The 18337-nt window shown below is 47.6% G+C and overlaps 7 protein-coding genes across 7 annotated transcripts; 3 read left to right on the plus strand and 4 right to left on the minus strand.

Moving 5' to 3' along the window:
• Positions 1–704: 704 nt before the first annotated feature.
• N7455_011776 (uncharacterized protein) lies at positions 705–1148 on the minus strand (the record flags this gene model as incomplete). Its single annotated transcript, XM_065606753.1, has 1 exon — positions 705–1148. The coding sequence occupies one exon, from the start codon at positions 1146–1148 to the stop codon at positions 705–707; it is 444 nt and encodes a 147-aa protein (XP_065459919.1).
• Positions 1149–2441: 1293 nt separating this feature from the next.
• On the minus strand, positions 2442–4507 carry N7455_011777 (retropepsin-like aspartic protease; the record flags this gene model as incomplete). Its single annotated transcript, XM_065606754.1, has 3 exons — positions 2442–2794; positions 2846–4413; positions 4479–4507. The coding sequence occupies 3 exons, from the start codon at positions 4505–4507 to the stop codon at positions 2442–2444; spliced, it is 1950 nt and encodes a 649-aa protein (XP_065459920.1).
• A 280-nt stretch (positions 4508–4787) lies between these two features.
• On the plus strand, positions 4788–5726 carry N7455_011778 (uncharacterized protein; the record flags this gene model as incomplete). Its single annotated transcript, XM_065606755.1, has 2 exons — positions 4788–5130; positions 5182–5726. 2 exons carry the CDS (start codon positions 4788–4790, stop codon positions 5724–5726), a joined length of 888 nt encoding a protein of 295 aa, XP_065459921.1.
• A 396-nt stretch (positions 5727–6122) lies between these two features.
• N7455_011779 (uncharacterized protein) lies at positions 6123–9773 on the minus strand (the record flags this gene model as incomplete). Its single annotated transcript, XM_065606756.1, has 9 exons — positions 6123–6625; positions 6664–6803; positions 6864–7069; positions 7428–8251; positions 8366–8658; positions 8717–9362; positions 9413–9504; positions 9596–9623; positions 9668–9773. 9 exons carry the CDS (start codon positions 9771–9773, stop codon positions 6123–6125), a joined length of 2838 nt encoding a protein of 945 aa, XP_065459922.1.
• Positions 9774–11111: 1338 nt separating this feature from the next.
• N7455_011780 (ankyrin repeat protein) lies at positions 11112–14609 on the minus strand (the record flags this gene model as incomplete). The annotated part of the gene is made up of 2 exons (XM_040953780.2): positions 11112–14076; positions 14131–14609. The coding sequence occupies 2 exons, from the start codon at positions 14607–14609 to the stop codon at positions 11112–11114; spliced, it is 3444 nt and encodes a 1147-aa protein (XP_040815747.2).
• Positions 14610–16046: 1437 nt separating this feature from the next.
• Positions 16047–16553, plus strand: N7455_011781 (uncharacterized protein; the record flags this gene model as incomplete). Its single annotated transcript, XM_040953900.2, has 1 exon — positions 16047–16553. The coding sequence occupies one exon, from the start codon at positions 16047–16049 to the stop codon at positions 16551–16553; it is 507 nt and encodes a 168-aa protein (XP_040815773.2).
• Positions 16554–16905: 352 nt separating this feature from the next.
• Positions 16906–17826, plus strand: N7455_011782 (pirin family protein; the record flags this gene model as incomplete). The annotated part of the gene is made up of 2 exons (XM_040953778.2): positions 16906–17254; positions 17312–17826. The coding sequence occupies 2 exons, from the start codon at positions 16906–16908 to the stop codon at positions 17824–17826; spliced, it is 864 nt and encodes a 287-aa protein (XP_040815722.1).
• Between the last annotated feature and the right edge of the window lie 511 nt (positions 17827–18337).

An 18337-nucleotide genomic window follows, 5' to 3' on the forward strand; every position in this document is an offset into this window, starting at 1 on the left:
ACTTCCCACAGATATTGTCTTAACAGACTCAAAAGTACAGAGGACATACAGTACATGAAAAATATTTGGGCTCAACCTCTTCACCCTCATATTTTTCTCCGATCTCCTTCTATCTATAAATCCTCCAACTACACATTCTCTTACGCCTCATAATCCCGTCCCTGCCCAAAACCTTAACTAAGCCACCTCGCTCAAATGATCTTCTGTTCCCGTGAACGTATACCAACATGGTTCATTTTCTTCGGCTTTTTATGCATGCCAATAATTCTGGTTCAGAATATCTACCAGAAAATCACCACTCTAGTACGAAATTGGATGTCAAGTTTCAGAACTCTGTGATGATAGGCTGCCTCTTAGTCGGCCTCGAGATGGAAGATACGGTGATACCTAGGAGGATGCTACCGAGATAGGAGGTACCGGGTTGGAGGTGATATAAAAAAAACCTCCATTTAGATTGTTTTCTTCTTCTTTTCCCCAGACTTGATAATCCGCTGAATGCTACCATCTTGATTTGATATCTTCGTTGCGCATCGTAAGGATGATCTTCCCAGCTTAGTGCTTCTCCCAACACTTTCTCGACGACCAGTCGCTGTTTAGTATCCAAGGGAATACTTGCACAAACGAGTGAAGTTAGAGAGATAGGCGTGTAAATGCCGTCAACATAGCACCGATGGTCAGGCAGGGTAGCGATCGCTTCCGGACCACTAAGGATGGGCTCCAAGACTATCAACAATATCCAAATTGAAGTCATCCAGCTTATAAGCCAGTCCCATGACAGCATCTTGCACATGGCCATATTCAACAACCTTAGTAAGTTCCTTGAGATAAGTCTCCCATTCCTGCAACGTGGATAGCGGGAAGAAGCTAAGGCCAGATGACCTATACGTAAGATCATCAAAGAGATTGAGCGGCAGAAGATTTTGCAGTGGTGATCCTCGATTCTGATTTATCGCGCTTACCAATGAAGGGATGCGTCGCGCAGCGACGAGCATTTCGCGGTCCCAACACTTAGCGATAGAGTGATAGGCCGCGATTAGGGTCTCGATGCTAACACTATCATCCAGATTCATAAAGGAGTCGCCAGAGTCAGAATCAACATTGTGGATTTCGAGCTCATCAATGTCGCTTCCTATCCTAGAAGCTATCATCCTGATCTTTACATATAGAGCCAATTGAACTACCAAATCCTACCTCATAAGCTATCATTCATCGTTAACGCTGTACTTGCTATACGGGAATAATGGAACAACTTAATCAAATTGGTAAGTTGGGTTATCTTTGGTACTTGACGCCGGCGCTAATAACATGTTCAGACTAATAGCATTGTTGACTGGTGCTCTTTTTTAAAAACATAATGAAGATGTTTGTAAATCAGAATGCTTATCTAATGTCTGCTGCAACATTGGCCACACGCTTGTAGATGGTAAAAAGTGGCTCCTCCATCATCCAATGGTGCTATAGTAAAGTGGTCATTACGTCTGATTGTGGTTAACCACATTCAATAACTCAGGAGTCCTCGGTTCAATTTGGAGTAGTGCCAATCATTGAATTACTTTTTTGTCAAAAACAGTGAAGCAGTGGAGTGACTACTGCACGAGAAAATATGATCCATAACATGTGGATATTCATGTGGCTTTCTCTTGGCATTCTTTTGTTACCGTTTTACATACAAATACACGTATTGGCAATTGAGTCTCAACTCAAAGCTACTTACTACAAAGCGTATATACCTAGGGGGGCACCTACCTTATTCAAATGTTTCTCTACCAAACCTTGGAACTAGCTATTCTTTCCTTAGTTCAGAATAAACCAGAATAAATTAAGCTTCAAGATTATTAATTTGAAGATTTGAAGAATTCATGGTAACCGTCATGGGTAGGTATAGAAAATGTTTCGTATATTTTCGAGATTACATTAATATTAAGATATTAAAAATTTGAAACATAGTCATGTGCAGTAATTAATGGCTTTCATTTAGAGATACTAGTGCTAAAATAATGTAAACAACCTATTATCACATAAATTGATGGAAAACTCAGACTTACAAAAGACCAAGGTACATAGCAGTGATAGTTTACACTTAATTACAGGGAAAAGGCAAAACAGTGTATTGGCAACTGAAAATTACGACTAAAAGTCTGAGGGACCCGCTATTGTGTGCTTAGGTAAGAAGTCAGGTTGACCACGTTATCAACATTACTCAACTAGATGAGATCAACTGGCTTCCCCATCGAGGTAATATCGAACATCAATCTTATAATTCTGCTACCTAGGCACAATGCCTGCCCGAAAAAAGTCAAAACATCCATAGCATGATGTATATCCCAAACATGGCCTTCACTGGACTCAATATAACTCAATATAACAACGAAAACAACAACGAAAATGACATACGAAAGATCATACGAAAACAACACGCATTGTTTGAACATCCAAGGCCCTTAGCATGGGCTGGTTATCTTCGCCCCGCGTTTCCATCCAATGGACAGTCTCAAGAACATCTTTTTGACTGTTTGATTCGACCCAAGAATTCGAGTCTCGGTCGGGACAGCAGAAGACAGATTCAATTGCATCTGCGACAAAATTGAGTCCGCAAGCAACTGCAGGCTCTGCGGTTGATTCCCTGTCCGCACATCTACGAACGCCTGGTCCACCTGAGCACATCGCTCATCCTCGGTGGCTTGCGCTATCACCCTTTCGGGCCCCGGAAGTGCGGAGATTCGGTCTGCCTGTTCGCCGCGGTGAACTAGCTCTAGATATTGCAGATCGGAAAGAGAATAGGAGGTCACATTCACTAGGTATGACCGTCAGAAAATCAGTATTGGCGGCAAGCGCAATGTGGTACCTTTCGTTTGTTTTCTTCTTTTGTCAAAATCAATTGCAAAGAGAAAGACACGCTTATCGCCATCATCATAGTCGTCATCGCTGTCTATCAAATAATGATGGTATTCCGAGAACGCTTGGGTATCGAAGAGGAAAGTATCACTCAAGATAACATTCGCAGGGGCATTTTTCAAAATATGAAAGTCGAGCTCGTATGATACGCCTTGGTGATCATGGCCAAACCGCCATTCGACATTGTAGGCCATACCGGCCGTGTCCGCAATCGAACCATCAGCAAATCTCAGACTTGTTTGATGATCAAGCCCAGTTTGAATATGCGCACCAATGGATCTCGCATAGGCCTCATCCATGATCAAAACCTTTGACCCGGAGTCAGCGAGTGCAGACTGCACTCGACCATTGACGGAGCCCTCAAACATTGGAGCGGAATCCCCAAGATATAGTAAATGAAATTGCGAGATACCGCGGACTAGCCTCTCTTTCACGCGACGGCAAAAGTTCTCGGTTTTCGAAAAGGTTTTGGTGAGTTTCAGGAACTGTTTTCCAAGGATCACATTGTGAATGCAGTTAGGAAGGAGATGGAAGATAACGTTGTGCACGCTGCTTTCCTCACTGAACCGGAATCGCACAGTCGCGGTTCCCGCAGTCACCACTTGTTTCCCACTACCGATGGTGACTTTGCAAATGTTTTCCCGATGGACTGGTAGACCCAGACTAAGGGCATACTTCTCGTTGATAAAGTTGCGCTTCGCTGCATAATCACCAAGCGCGTTGGTAGAATGGTCTCCGACTTGACAAGGTATTTCAAAAATGCGCACCCCGCGACCATCTGGACATGTGTTTTGCGGCTCTAGCTCTGGTAGCTTACCGCTTTCTGGCAGAGAGCGCGAGAACCGATCATAGGAGGATCGGTTTATCATTTCTTGGTAAGACTGCCGGATTCTCCGAGACTTTTCGAGGTCTGCGTTCAATTTTTGGGTGAACCTAGTGAGCGTATAGTTCTTTTCGATATCTGCTTTTAGGTGTTCCTCGCGTAGACGCAATGATTCAATTTGGCCTTCCAGGATGCTTCTCATCGCTAGATCTGGCCGACTATGTTGTGAATGTTGCAGCGAATAATCGGAATCGTTATCTCGATGCTGGTCTATTCGTTGTTGGTAGATCCTGTTGGCAATTTGGTACCGACGGAAATCTGCGAACACTTCCTCGTGTGTATTCGATCTTGAATCATAGTCCTCAAGTATTTCCATCGAGTGCGATATTGATTTCAAACGCCTTACCTTATAATCATCGAGCACGTTGGTCAACCCTTTATGGTAGATCCTGTTAAGCATCCGGTATCGTTCGATGTCTGACTTCCGTGACACCTCGCGCAGACGCAATTTTTCGAGTTGATCATTGCGCTTTTGAAGCAGCCACAGATCCGGTGGAACAAGTTTGCCATTGTGCAACGGAAAGTTTGGGTCGAAATCCAGAAGCGTTTTGGTCGAGTCCGACGTTGATTCTACGTGTGGACTTGACGTCGTGGGTGTTGAATCGGTATTTATATCGGTTCGCTTTTCCCGTGCCCTATAGGAGAGAATGTCAGAAGATCGATGAGCCGTGGATGCAAGGCTTTATCGGGAACATGATACCAGGGAGGATACTCGTGGTTCGCCTCCATGGTGATGAATGGGGGTTTCCGCAACTCGATATTCTGAATGGCGCAACCCGAATCAGAGAATTTTCACTTTATTCGGATGATACAAAGATATGGAAGAAAGTAGAGAAATGCGGAAATCAGCAACGAGGAAGTCTAGCACAGCCACATTGGGCGTGCTGACAGGGAGGCAAGGTACATGTGGTTCTGGTGCCTGGACCGATGGCCCCGAGAGAACAAATGTGAAGCAAAAGGAGTTATTTGAAGAGAATTTATCGTTATATCACCACATCAAGTTAGCGATATGACCGCAGCTCTCAAAACAAACGGTATAGAGCTTGGGGATGTTCGCGACGGTTACCCCGCGCTTGCTGCCTGGATCGGACGAGACCCCGATGGCGAAACATTGGTATTTCGCAGATTCAGACGACTAAGCGCACGTAATCTACTTCATTTACAAAGCCAGCTTATCCAACTGGAGCTTGAAATAGACGAACTCGACCGCAAAGCACGGTGTACCGACCTCGACGCGCGACAGGCCTCACGACGATGGGAGACACTCACGCAGCTGGCTGCTGACCCCCAAAGGCCGGAAAAAGAACGTCTAGATAAAGTGAATGAGCTTTCGCTAAAGATAAAAGAGTATGGTAAGTTTTGAGCCCCTGGAAGTCATGGTGGAGCTAACCTTGAACCCCCAGAGGAAGCACTGCTGCGACAATCCAGAATTGCCGAACTAGCGGGGCCGAGCAATCGTGTTCTTTCCGCTTACCGCGAGTATATTCAAGGCGGCGGCTGGAAAGGCCCATCGTTACCACCAGCCCCGATCATAGGAGGGAGAGCTAAGGATATGCTGGAAGAGGCGGATGATCTAGTTGCCCTCCGAAAGCCCGAGGAAGATGTTCTCTCAACGCTTCTCCAGGATCACTGGCCTCTCAAAACGCACAAAGCAATTGATCCTCTTGATTATACGACAATCTACAAAGGACAGCATATTATAAATATTGTTGCGGCGATCAGTATGCTATCGGCTGCTATCCTGTTGGTTGCTGCCATTGTCAGTCTTTACGTTGTTCGTGATCCAGCTACGAAACTGGGGCTGGTAGTTGGCTACACATTTCTGTTTGCTTTGAGCATTGCGCTGTTGACGAATGCTAGGAGGGCGGAAGTGTATGGTGCTGCGGCAGCGTATGCGGCCGTATTAGTTGTGTTCATTTCGGGTAATCTGGGAGAGGCACCGGGATGATATGTAGTACAACCTTGGAATATGTAAAGAATTGTGATGAAATGACAGACCTACCTCAGTTCCTAGGTAGGTAGCAAAAAGTCAAGTTGGGAATTTCTCTTGCCTATGAGGCGAGAGATGAGCTTTAGCAAGAGGCTCTCATTATCGAATCGCGCCATCATATCCCACGCCAAGAACCGTAGGAATGTTCATTATCGATCCAGCCACACCGCGCTTGCGTCGTTTATTTACGAGTGACGTCATAAACTCATTGGCGGCTATGTAGTTACTTTGTCCACTCCACCCGATGACCGACGAGATACTGGAGGCGACGATGAAAAATTCGAGATCGGTTTTATGGAAAGCTTCATCAAGCAGTTGCGTTCCCAGAACCTTGGGTTTCGTCACCCGGGAAAACTACTCGAATAACATGTTCGCAAAGGGTTCGTCGTCCAAAACAATGGCTCCGTTTATAACACCAGCGATGGGCGGAAGTGCTGCGGCCATCGAAGTAAGCACGGACTGCAGCGATTCTGGAGAGGTGATGTCCAACGGAACCGTTTTGACAACGGCTTCGTATCGAGTAAACATATCGTTAACAAAGCGAGCGTTGACTGCAGGTCTGCGGCTTGTGAGAACGATGAAGCGGGCTCCGTGAGTGATCATCCACCTGGCGAGCGATTGGCCAAGTTCGCCAGTCATGCCGACAAAGAGATAGGATCGGTCGCTTCTGAAGATTGGCTGGGAGTCAATGGACTGCACCATAGCCAGCGCAGACTGAGAGTTCGCCCAGTCTACCACAGCTAAGGTCTCCCTAATTGCCTTGTGTGAAGTAACATCAGCTAGGTCAAACACTTCAACCGATGGAAGGTCAAGAGTATCGTCAGAGAATGATTCCTCGAGTACGTTTGCCAAATCGCCTAGAGATGACAGTGTATCGACCTTATGACTGACCAACACTCCTCGGTGATTTTGAGACAAGACGAAGACAGGTTTGCCACAATTAGATCACGTATAGCGTCGGAAGCCGCGCGGCGCGAGAAGTGCACAAACACGGAGCATTTTCCCACCAAAGATTGAACAACATGAACTGGCGAGCTAGGATCAAGGTATACACATTGATTGATTTGACTGTTGGTGGTACTGGACGTGACGCACACGACCTGGATAGTTTTGGCGGAGGCTTTCGCGCGAATCGCCGTCTGAACGATGAGATCGGGCTCGTTGATTATCAGCGTGCTTCCTCGGGAGGTGAGAGACAAAAGACGGTCAGCGATAAGTTGAGCGCCTGCAATCACGAGTTTAGAAGGGATCATATGTGTAGGTACGGGGATGAAAATGTCCTTTAGGACTTGAACAATGGACTGGCTCGAATCAGTCAGAGCCAGAACATGCTTCTGAGTTGCTAAATCAACACCAGCGCAAACACGAACAAAGCCTCCAGCTCCGACAGCGACGCTTTACAAAAGGGAGTGAGTGACTCGAAGCGTACGCGTTGCTGTTGCCGGCGAGTCGGTCACAGCTAAAGGTGAGACGTAACGAAGCTTAATAGACTGCTCGTTACTATGTCCAACGCCAACTAATTCGACGTTTCCATTAGATAGGTTAGCGGGAGTTAGGATATTACGTCGCTGGGAGTTATATCTGTCATTCCTCTCGCGGTCGGGAACAATGCGAGAGAACAGCTGACGTCCGTTCTGAAAGAGCAGGATGGGGACCGACCTCAATGGCAATATCGAAAGGACCATTGTTTTTCACTGCCTCCACTAGGGCATCAGCAAAAAGAACAGTCTGACACATATTGTCAACCCAATATTGGTTCGTCACACGAGATTGATATATGACCCCCCCGTTGTAAACGCTTGAATACCATATAGGTGCGGCCTCTGCTGATTGCGGCAAGGGCTGAATATTGCATTTCTGAAGCGAGTCGTAGTATAGGTCGGCGCAGGAAGCCATGTGAGCACTGTGGTAGGCTGTGTCAACTTTCAGATTGCGAGCAAACATGCCCTTCGCCTTCAAAAGGCTTTCAGCTGCGTCAATGGCATCTTCATCTCCACTTAGCGTGACACTGAAGCTGGAATTGATTGCTGCAAGCTGCAAGTGCCCCTGGAAATCATTGGCACAAATCACCCGAGCCGCATCTGGGGATTCGGCGACTGCTATCATAGCACCGCGGGGAGCATTGGGGCTGGGACTGGCAGCTAGTTTGGCATGCATACCCCGGAAGTATGCTATTCTGACCGCATCCTTCGCAGAGAGAATACCGGCAGCATAAGCAGCTCCAATCTCACCCGATGAGTGACCAACTACAGCTGTAAATGTGATTCCGGCTGCTCGAAGAATATCAACCAGGAGAATCTGCACAGCCGAGCAGAGGGGTTGCGACAGAGCTCCTTCCGCAAGCCGAGAACTTTCTTTCGATGCGAGAAGCTCCTCATGAATTGTCCAACTGGGTCGGTCTTCAGCGTAAGTGATGGTCTGGAGAGCATCGTCCAACTCGGCAATACGCGACGCAGCAAACGGAGACGACTCAATGAGGCGAGCTCCCATTCGCGGTCATTGTGCGCCTTGGCCAGTGAATATCCCCAACAGCTTTGTGGATCCGTTGAGGCTTTTGAATCGAGTGTTCATGCCTTCAGTTTCTGCATCGGTGGCACCCAAAGCTTCAAGTGCAACAATTGCATCCTTGACTGTTGGAGCAAAAATGTCCTTCCGGTATGGCAACGTTGAGCGACGGTCTTGCAGGGTGTAAGCAAAGTCCAGAATCGGAACATCTGGGTGATCTTTGAGATATTCGAGATGATCAGAAATCATTTGCCGCAACGCCAGTTCAGAGGCCGCTGAGAAGACTAGAGGAGCAAAAGTCTGATTGATCGAAGAGGTGACCTTTTCACGTCTTTGGGTGTATTCTTCCAGAATGCAGTGAGCATTTGTGTCACCGAAGCCGAAGCTGCAAGTAAAGGAATTGTCAATATGATGTTGATATAAGTGTTTAGCGAAGAACTAACCTGTTCACGCTTGCTCTTCGCGTCTGGCCATGATTGATAGCCCAGGGGGTTGGAGATGTAGGTATCTTCAAGTGATCGAAGAAGGGTACGACGCGATCACTCAAATTTTTGAAGTGCATGTTCGGTGGAATGACACCATTCCGCATGGCAAGTGATGTGCTGATAACGTTGGCGAGGCCGGCTGTGCTCTCGGTATGGCCGATAACCGTCTTGATTGAACCGACAAACAAGTTCTCCGCATCCTGGGCGGCAGGAGATCCGACAGGGAAGAGAGAATTTGAGATGGCCTCTGCTTCCTGTGGATCGCCGGCCTGGGTACCAGTGCCATGGGCGTGGAAGAATTGGGGTCTGTCTTGGAGGTTGTTGACGGGATCGAGTCCAGCCCGGGAATAGCAGTCGCGGATCAAGGCAGTCTGCGCCACGTTACAGGGCACCGTCAGGCCAGAGGTCTTACCATCCTGGTTGACGGCAACCTCACGAATAATACACTCGATCGGATCGTTGTCGGCAAGTGCCTGAGAAAGTGTTTTCACGATGACGGCAGCCACGCCCTCGCCACGAGCATATCCATCGGCTGCGGTATCCCACATAGCACAACGGCCGTTGGGGGAAAGCATACCAAGGTTACTTTCCGAGATGTACATTGCTGACAGGATCAATTTATTGTCGATCGTATAGGGATCGTACAATACTCACCAGGACTCAGAATCAGGTTTGTTCTTGCTGCGACGGCAACATTGGACTTGCCACTGCGCACAATTTGCACGGCCAGATCCAAAGCAACCAGACTACTTGATCACGCAGTGTCAAGAGTCATGCTCGGGCCATGCCAATCAAAGAAGTATGAGACACGGTTTGCCATGATGCCCCGTTCCAAACCCGTGGCGGTGTATCGGGGTAGGGTCTCCTAGTCACGGGTTACCATGGTGTTCCAGTCATCGGACATCATACCAACGTAAATGGCAGTATTAGATCCTTTGAGGTTCTCCATGGGTTGGCCTGCAGCACAAAGACTGTCATACACAACCTCCATGAGGACCCGTTGCTGTGGGTCCATCGCGTCAACTTCGCTTGGTTGGATGTTGAAAACCCCAGCATCGAACTTGGTAATACTTATGCGTTCTGTCTCCTCCACCCAGTAGGACTGGGTGGCGTTCGTGGTTCCATGATGGGCGCTAACTGGATGGTAGAACGGATCGATATTGAAACGCGATGCAGGCGGTGTGGTCCCGAGCAGAGCTTAGGGCCTAGTATATATACCACTGCAGTAACAATCAGATGTTCTGATTGTTGCTATGATCTTTTGGCCGAGTGGTAAAATGCATCTTATGTAATCACTTAGGAGTTGTGGCCTAAGTTGGTAGAAGAATTACACTCACTGAGTCTGAGCCCGGACTGAAATTTACTCAGTGAGCCTGACTCTGAGCGCCCTCGTAAAAGCGGCGGCAGCTAAGATAGGAAAGCCCCACCCGGCAGAGGAAAAATGGTACGTACAGCTACCTAGGTAACATCTCTAAACTCTTTCCTTCAAGTTTCGGGTGTGACGCTTCACATGGAGTTTTCTAAGTTTCCGAGGTAGGGCATATATGTATCGATATATATTATCCAAATAGGTATGAGTTTAGACCAAGTTTGAAGTACTGTCTCTGATGTCTCCCAGCCACTAGTCTATTTTAGGGTCTAGCAGTTGATTGAGAAGAACGGATATCATGAATCAAGCTCAATGGCGAAAGAGGGTATCAAAAATTATATCTTTTAAATCCTGTCAATAGATATATCTCCGTATTAACTTCCTTATATTTCCCGAAACTCCCTAAAGTGGCAAGGTATTATATAAAAACATTAGGCTATAAGAAAGAATTCGTACAGGCAAGTATTGTTGAGATATCTAGTTATAATTTATCGAATTTAATATGCGTATCGGACTGCGCAGGCAGTTCGCTCACCGAATACATTTATTCTAATATTATTCTATAGTCCGCTCGCAAACATGATCTGATACATACGACCATAGGGTGTGGAAAACAGGGCTTCCCGTCCGCTCAGCCGTACTTAAGCCACACGCCGGTGAGTTAGTAGTTGGGTGGGTGACCACCAGCGAATCCTCACTGTTGTATGTTTTTGTTCCTACTTTAGGGGTGAGTGGTATATATATATAGGTGAGAGGAGGTGAGAACGAAGTGAAAATTTGTCAGGATCCAAGTACTCACTTAGTAGGCATATCTGATTTGACCTTGAGGCTTCCGGTTTAGCCACTCGTGATACAATCTCGAAGCAGTATACCGGAAACATGTAGCATTAGCGCTACGTTTCTTTAAGGCACAGTTGCAAATCGTATTTTGGGGTTATCGACACTTTCAAGCAATTACACCATCTGGAATTTCTATGATGGTATTTATGCAGTCATTTCATACGACCCGCTTCGATCATTCATCCTCGAGACAGCATCCGCATCCATATCCCCTTCAGGTGCCGTGTATACTGAAGATATCGAGTCCGAATCCGAGTCTAAGGGATCACCAACGGTATCTTGAGTACGTTCAGACGGCTCTTCGGGCTTCGGAGTCGGAAAGTCACTTTCACGCCGAGGAAGAATTGTTCTAGGAATGCGACTCTCTTGAATATGCTTATGTGACTGTACTGGCGTATTTCCAGCGGCAGAGCCTCCAGCCCTCGAGGCGCGAGACGGTATCCCCGAAGATCCCTGGGGGATTTGAGAGGAAAAGACAGGGATTGGTCGAGGAATGAAGGTGGCCGACACCGGTGATTCTTCTCTGGCTGGAGGCCGACTAAGAATCCTCCTAGTAGGATCCTGTTCGGGTTGACGTATAGGAGATACCCCACGAGAGTCATTGCGAACGGAAGCAATTTGCGCGTTTACTAGCGGTGAAATTTGCTCCCCGGGTCGCATACGAATATGCAACAAGGGGTCGATGGACTGTGGAGGGTCAGCCCGGTAACCACGCTCAGGAGTTGTTGAACGACTGCTAGGCAGACCATGCTCTAGAGTTGCAGGTAGCTCCTGAGGCAAAAAGCTTTCGCGGTCTCGTGAATTGGATGAGATGGAGGACTGTGAATATTGAGCGGGATAATTCCCCTGATTCACATTCTGGAGCATACTTGGGGTATGACTTGGAGGCATCAGACCAGAGTCCGCCAAAGCCTGGTTGAGAAGTTCTCCCACCCGAGCCTTGCAGCCCTCAGAGATAGTGGCATCTGGCGAGAACCCAATTGTCTCCGGCATGCGAATGATATCTGGCACATCCATGTCGGGTATCCTAGTGCGAGCCAAGAGCGCCTGAAGAACATCCAGATGGCCATGATATGCCGCGTAGCGGAAAGGCTGCCAGCCGCCCTCGTCCTTTTTGGATGCCGAGGCCCCACGCTCTAACAGCAGTGAGACCACGGGTAGGTGGCCTGCCATAGCAGCCAAGCATAGAGGAGAGTCATTGCGTGACGTAGCTTGGTGCTTCTGGTAGAGAGGAGATCCTCGATCCAACAGCTTTTGTACTGCAGCCACATGTCCACAGCGACATGCTACACTTAACGGCCGGTCTCCGACGCTGTCCCGGGCATCTAAAGAAGCTCCTTTGTCACAAAGAAGATCCAGAAGGTGTATTGAGCTCCGCGCTGCTGCGATATGCAAAGGTCTTTGCTGGTGCTGATATTCCGGCGCTTCAATGTCAGCGCCTTCTAAGAGTAACAGCGTCGCTATCTCAATACTGTCTGCCATACAGGCATAATGAAGCGGAGTAAGACCTGTTGCGCATTGGCTGTTGAGGTCGGCACCCTTGCGTAGTAATGGCTCAACGACAGCAAATTGGGTCCGAATAACGGATAAGTGCAAAGCTGTTCGTCCCATTGCATTAACCTTAGCCAGAGATCCTTTCTTCTGACTGAGAATTCCCACTGTTTCTTCGTGGCCATTGTACGCAGCCCAATGCAGGGCAGTCATCCCGGTGTCATCCGTACCACTTGACGAAGCCTTTGGTTTAGATTTCAATAGGAAGTCGACAGCCTGTGACCGGCCTGCTTCGGCAGCACATATCAATGGTGTCTTGCGATCACGACCGGCAGCTTCTATATTAGCTTTGTGGACCAGAAGCACTGCAATGGTTTCGACATGGCCTGCTTCGCATGCATAGTGTAATGCCGACATCATAATAGCGTCCTTGGCCTCGATATCAGCGCCATTCGACACAAGCATGTGCACAATTTCAGCATCGCCCTGCTTTGCTGCAGTGTGCAAAGTAGTCATTTGATTCTCAGCACGAGTGTTGACCTTTGCATTATGCATAAGCAGCATTTTCAGGGCTTCGTGCTGACTTCGGTCAACGGCAATTCGCAGTGCTGTACGGCCTTGATAGTTTGGAACTTCAGCAATGTTGCTCTCCTCCATGAGTAAGCTTATGACACCGCAATGACCACGCGAAGCTGCAAGATGAAGTGCGGTCCAGCCAGACCCATCGGTCACATCTAGTCGAGTATGATATCGAATCAAAAGCTCAACAACGTCATCTTTTCCGCAGTGCGCAGCAACAAGCAATGCATTTCGACCTGATGCTTTATGTCGCTCTTCAATGTTAACGCCATATTCGATGAGCCGTGCTACCTCACCTTGGGAACCGGCTTGGGCGGCCTTCACAATCTGTGGAATAGACGCAGCATCCGCGCCGGTTAGATCAATGCTGATATGGGGATTTTGCTCTCGTCTAGGCTTCACTCTTGTAAAAGCTGTGCCATTGCCTATTTTCGGTGAGCCCTTGGAAGACAAAGAGGCAAGATTTAGACGACTAGAGGTATTCAAGCGAAGTAGAGAAGATATCCTTTCAAGGTTAGAGGCAGATCTCTCAGGTGTCTTCGATGTCTTAGTATCTGACTTGCTCCGGGGAATATTTTGCAAGCTTGGACGCGGTGCATCTTGGTAGGATGTTGCCCTCTTGTGAGCTGGATGTACTGGCGCCGATGGACTAGTAGGCAAGAGAAGATGATATTGGCGGGGTGGAGTAGCATCAACTGATGGCCTTGGAACGCTGCTATTGCGCGTAGGGGTGTCTGCATAGCCTTCATCCGTGAATGCACTTCGGCCACTATTGCTGTCGGTCTGGCTAATAGAGGCCCTGATTGATGGTACGAGTTGCTGGGTTGAACTGCGATATACCGGCAAATCTGCGAGAGCATCATTGAAATCGAAAACTCGGTCACTGGCTGTGAAACTGCTGTTCTGCGAGATGCTTGCCGCGCTGGATGTAGCCTGACTCCGTGCGGATACTAGTGTTTCGGTGTCGTCGCGAACCCTGCGCATGATGCGACGAGTCGTTGCCTGTCTCAACAAGCGGACCTGTTCTTGTGATGTATGACTTGAAGGTTTATAAGCTTCTGTGTAGTTTCCAGACATGAGGAGATATTCTCACCACTGGCAGACTTGGAGTAATAGCTGCAATGCCATCACTTGCGCATGTAGTTTCTCCTGGTGTCCTTTCATAATATCTTCTTTCCAAATGACTCTAATGCGCAATCTAAATCCAACTGTACCGTCATTGCGACTGCCACGAACCAAATTCATCACATCTTCAGACAGAACCTCCATGATGATTCGGCAGCCACCCATGGCTGTAACGAGCTGTTCATTGAATTCCTCCGATACCATCACATCGGAAGAACTGAGCCGATGCCATTCCTTCAGACTCGTGAGTGCTGTCTGGATACAGCTCAGCTCCTGAATAAGCGAGTGGATTGTAAAGTCGGCATCGCTGAACTTCCCATGTAGTTCATAGAGGCCATGAATAGTTGAAGTAAGTGCGCCTAGAATTTGAACAATTGCCGAAGCAAACCCGATTGCAGATATCGGGTCCATGGGGGACTTGAGACATGAAGGACCGACATTAGACATTGCGGGGGCTGAGCCACTGAGGGGGGCTGAGATGATTAGCGCCAAATCACATGGGGGGCTGATACATGCACATTGGGAAATACAGGCACAGACGGGAAATGGCGGCAAAATAGTCAGTTCTAGGTTATCTAAGCCTCTTCAGCAACCATCCATGGAACTGCCATGCTAATTTATTCTACAAGATATAGTTTCTATCGATGACAGTGTATAGCGACAGGCCTATGCATACCAACCCGAATAGCTACAAACACAGCGCTGTATTCATACACAACCAGAAAGAAAAAGCAAAAGAACAGACAACAATAACACCAAAAATAACATACAACAGTAGGGACTTAGTGGTCACCCACCTAACTACTAGGTTAAGCTATGCTCGTCAGCGTTTCGGGATAGCCCGCGCTAAGTTTATCAAAGGGTTTCACAGATTTGGTATAGCTAGGATGGCTGTATGCAGCTGCCAAGCAATTAAGTGTTTCAGATCGAACGCTGCTATTCAACCTACGTTCAATGTCCCTTAGCAGACCCCGGACATGGAGGGTCAGTGCATCGGTCGTGCCACCCCCAAGGATTGTCACCCCTAACAAAAAGTCCTATATCATTCTATTCTACACATATCATAACACATACGACCATAGGGTGTGGAAAACAGGGCTTCCCGTCCGCTCAGCCGTACTTAAGCCACACGCCGGTGAGTTAGTAGTTGGGTGGGTGACCACCAGCGAATCCTCACTGTTGTATGTTTTTTTTTTTAATTTTCTGATTCGTCGAGGAAAATCCCCTTGCCGCCTCCTCAACATCATAGATCAAAGCTGCGGCTTAAGTCCGTTGCAAAATGTAGTGGTCTAGCTCCGAATTGCTGAGGTTGGAAGACTTTAATAGCAACCTAAGCCATTCTTCGGGCTATTAGGCGCTCGTGGCTTTTCCCCGGAACTGATAGGAGAGAGATTAGTCTGTATGCTCGGGGGGTAGCTTCGGTCTCTCTTTCCTGGTTTTGGTAAGGCAACGAGTGAGGCATCCCGGAAGGGAGTAGAACAAGTGCTTGAGTATTTAACTAAATGTGCGCACACGCTGACCTATATAAGAATCCCCTGGCCTCGGTAATTGGGCTGGTTATTAGTGAATTCCCGCGATTTAGGCTTGATATCGCGCTGTGATGCCATTCATTCCTTTGAGCCACCGACTCAGAGTTACATGAAGTAGATATTTGCGGTAGCTCAGGCACTTAGATTTGGGTCGTTTTGGGTCAGCTTAGAAAGGCAAGATTACTTAGGTTTCTTTTCTTGACAATTCCATTTTTGTTGTTGGGGGAAAACGCGGTTAAATGTTGGTGATCGCGACATGAGTGTGCTCCATAGGTTTATTTCATGACATTTGGCAAGTCACAAATAAATCAAGAATCAATATCTCTTCATTTAACAATCTTCAACTCACATAATCATGGTTGCCCATTTTAAAAGCTCATTCACTCCCTCCACCACTCCTTCTGCGCTCCTTATTATTGGCAAGTTTGGTGCCACAATCCATGTTCTTCATCTGCGACCCGAGAACGACACCATCGAACGCTTCAGCCTCACAACCCCAGCTTCCACCACCACCTTCCGATACGGCGGAGCCACAGAGCAGGCGCGCGAGCAGATCGGCGCGGTCACACTTCACGTTGGAGATGGCGAGACTGCCCACAGCTTCCTCGACGACGTTGAGACACGAATCCGTAAGCTACGGAATGATTCCCTAAGCTCGAGCCCGACACAGCTACAGATAGGCAGTGTTGAGGTAACTCAGCTAGTGCAAGACTTCCTTCAACCCGCGGCGCTCGATGCGATTCACGAAAGAGAGGGGCGAGCTCGCTCTATACACGCGACGCAGACGTACCCTGTTTTTATTGTTTACATCATGCGCTCGAGGGCAAGGATGATCCCGACTGAGCCGACGAGCTTTCCTTAATGAGTTGCCATTAGTTCTTGCGAGCTATCCGTATTATGAGAAGAACCACAATTCGATAAATTATAGATGCCTGAGGTTATGGGTGGATGACTCAGAAATTCCCAACCAAATGTCAGTGATTACATACAATTCTATACCTATTTAGGACTAGTGCTACTCTTATTGATGATGGATAATGATTCCATAATCCCGATGAGATGGATTTCCAAGGTTCTTGAGCCGTCTAGACGACTTGATCTTAAGCTATATAAACCCTCGGACCCACGTCTGATTTTTTTTTCTAATCACAAAAAAGAATAACCTCAATCACATTTCAATTGTGCTATTATTTGACCGACCTAAAACTAAAACAATGTCGAACCCACTTGCCCACGCCAAGATTGCTCTCCGCCGATCCAGTGAACGTGGATACGCTGAACATGGCGGCTGGCTCAAATCTTTCCATACTTTCAGCTTCGCCAGCTATTACGATCACCGATTCCAGAATTTTGGAAGTCTGCGCGTTCTAAATGAGGACCGGGTTGCAGCACGCAATGGATTCCCAACGCACCCGCATCGCGATGCAGAAATCTTCAGCTACATCCTCAATGGTGAGCTCACGCACCGGGATAGCATGATTAAGAAGGGCTCCGAGGGGGAGCAAGGGAAACAATTTTACCGAATGAAGCGGGGAGACGTACAGTTCACCACGGGCGGAACGGGTAAGTCTCTCGAACCTCCAATTTACCCAATAGTCAATTGAAGCTGATATGAGATAGGAATCGCACACTCGGAGCAGAACGAATCCAATAAGTCGGTTCACTTCCTTCAAATTTGGGCACTTCCCTGGAAGCAGAGCCTTAAGCCACAGTACCATACTATGACATTTGGCGAGGAAGCAAAGCGCAAAGCATTTGTTCCTATTTTATCCCCGCTTGCTGCGGGACCCGAAGCTACCCCAGCACAGGAAGATGCTGCCGTGCCCAAAATTCCCGGTACTATCCCCATTCATGCTGATTTCGTCATGGGGGCTGGAATTATTGAGCCGGCCTCGACATTTAAGTGGACTATTGGCGCCGGAGAAGCTGTCGAGTCTAGGAAGAAGCGGAATGTTTACATTCACCTACCCATGACTAAACAGGGCAAGTCTAAGGTTATGATCGATGGTAGGGAGGATGCCGTTCTTGAGGAGGGCGATGGGGCCTTTGTTACAATGGTAAATGCTGGAGATGCGCTCCGCGTGGAGAGTGTCGGGGAAGTAGAGGCGGAGGTTATTGTGTTGGATAGCAACTGAGAATCACCTCTTTTGAACTCAGCTTTCGTTGGTAACCTTTTATGTATAGTAGGAACTCAAAGACAAATATGAAGTATCTGTGCTCGTTTTATCAGCTTTTTACATTGTTCATGTTCTCGTGCATTGTTTCGCACTTCTTTGTGACAAGGCCTCCAAACCCTTGCGCTTAGCAGTGACTTTATCTGCAGAGTGTGTCATTCTTTCATGTGATAGCAGCAGAAATCAACGTGTTTGATATTTTTCACGGTCACATTATCTGGTCCCATGGTAGTAGTAGTTTAGATCTCTCTTTCCTCCATGTTCTCTACAATTATCTTCATACAAAATAATACATCTATTGTGACTTCATTTACTAGCCTGTAGATCTCAACAGGTTATGAGCCCGGGGAGCTCTTTATTGATTTAATTTAACAATCTGTCAATATCCTCGGTTTCTTCTGTACAACACGAAGTACAGGGGTTGTCTCGCCTACGACAACCCATTCAAATCAGTTGAGCTGTCACACCCTGC

The sequence above is a fragment of the Penicillium solitum genome (assembly GCF_028829755.1).
Source record: "Penicillium solitum strain IBT 25940 chromosome Unknown utg000009l_segment0_segment0, whole genome shotgun sequence".
Classification (NCBI taxonomy): domain Eukaryota; kingdom Fungi; phylum Ascomycota; class Eurotiomycetes; order Eurotiales; family Aspergillaceae; genus Penicillium; species Penicillium solitum.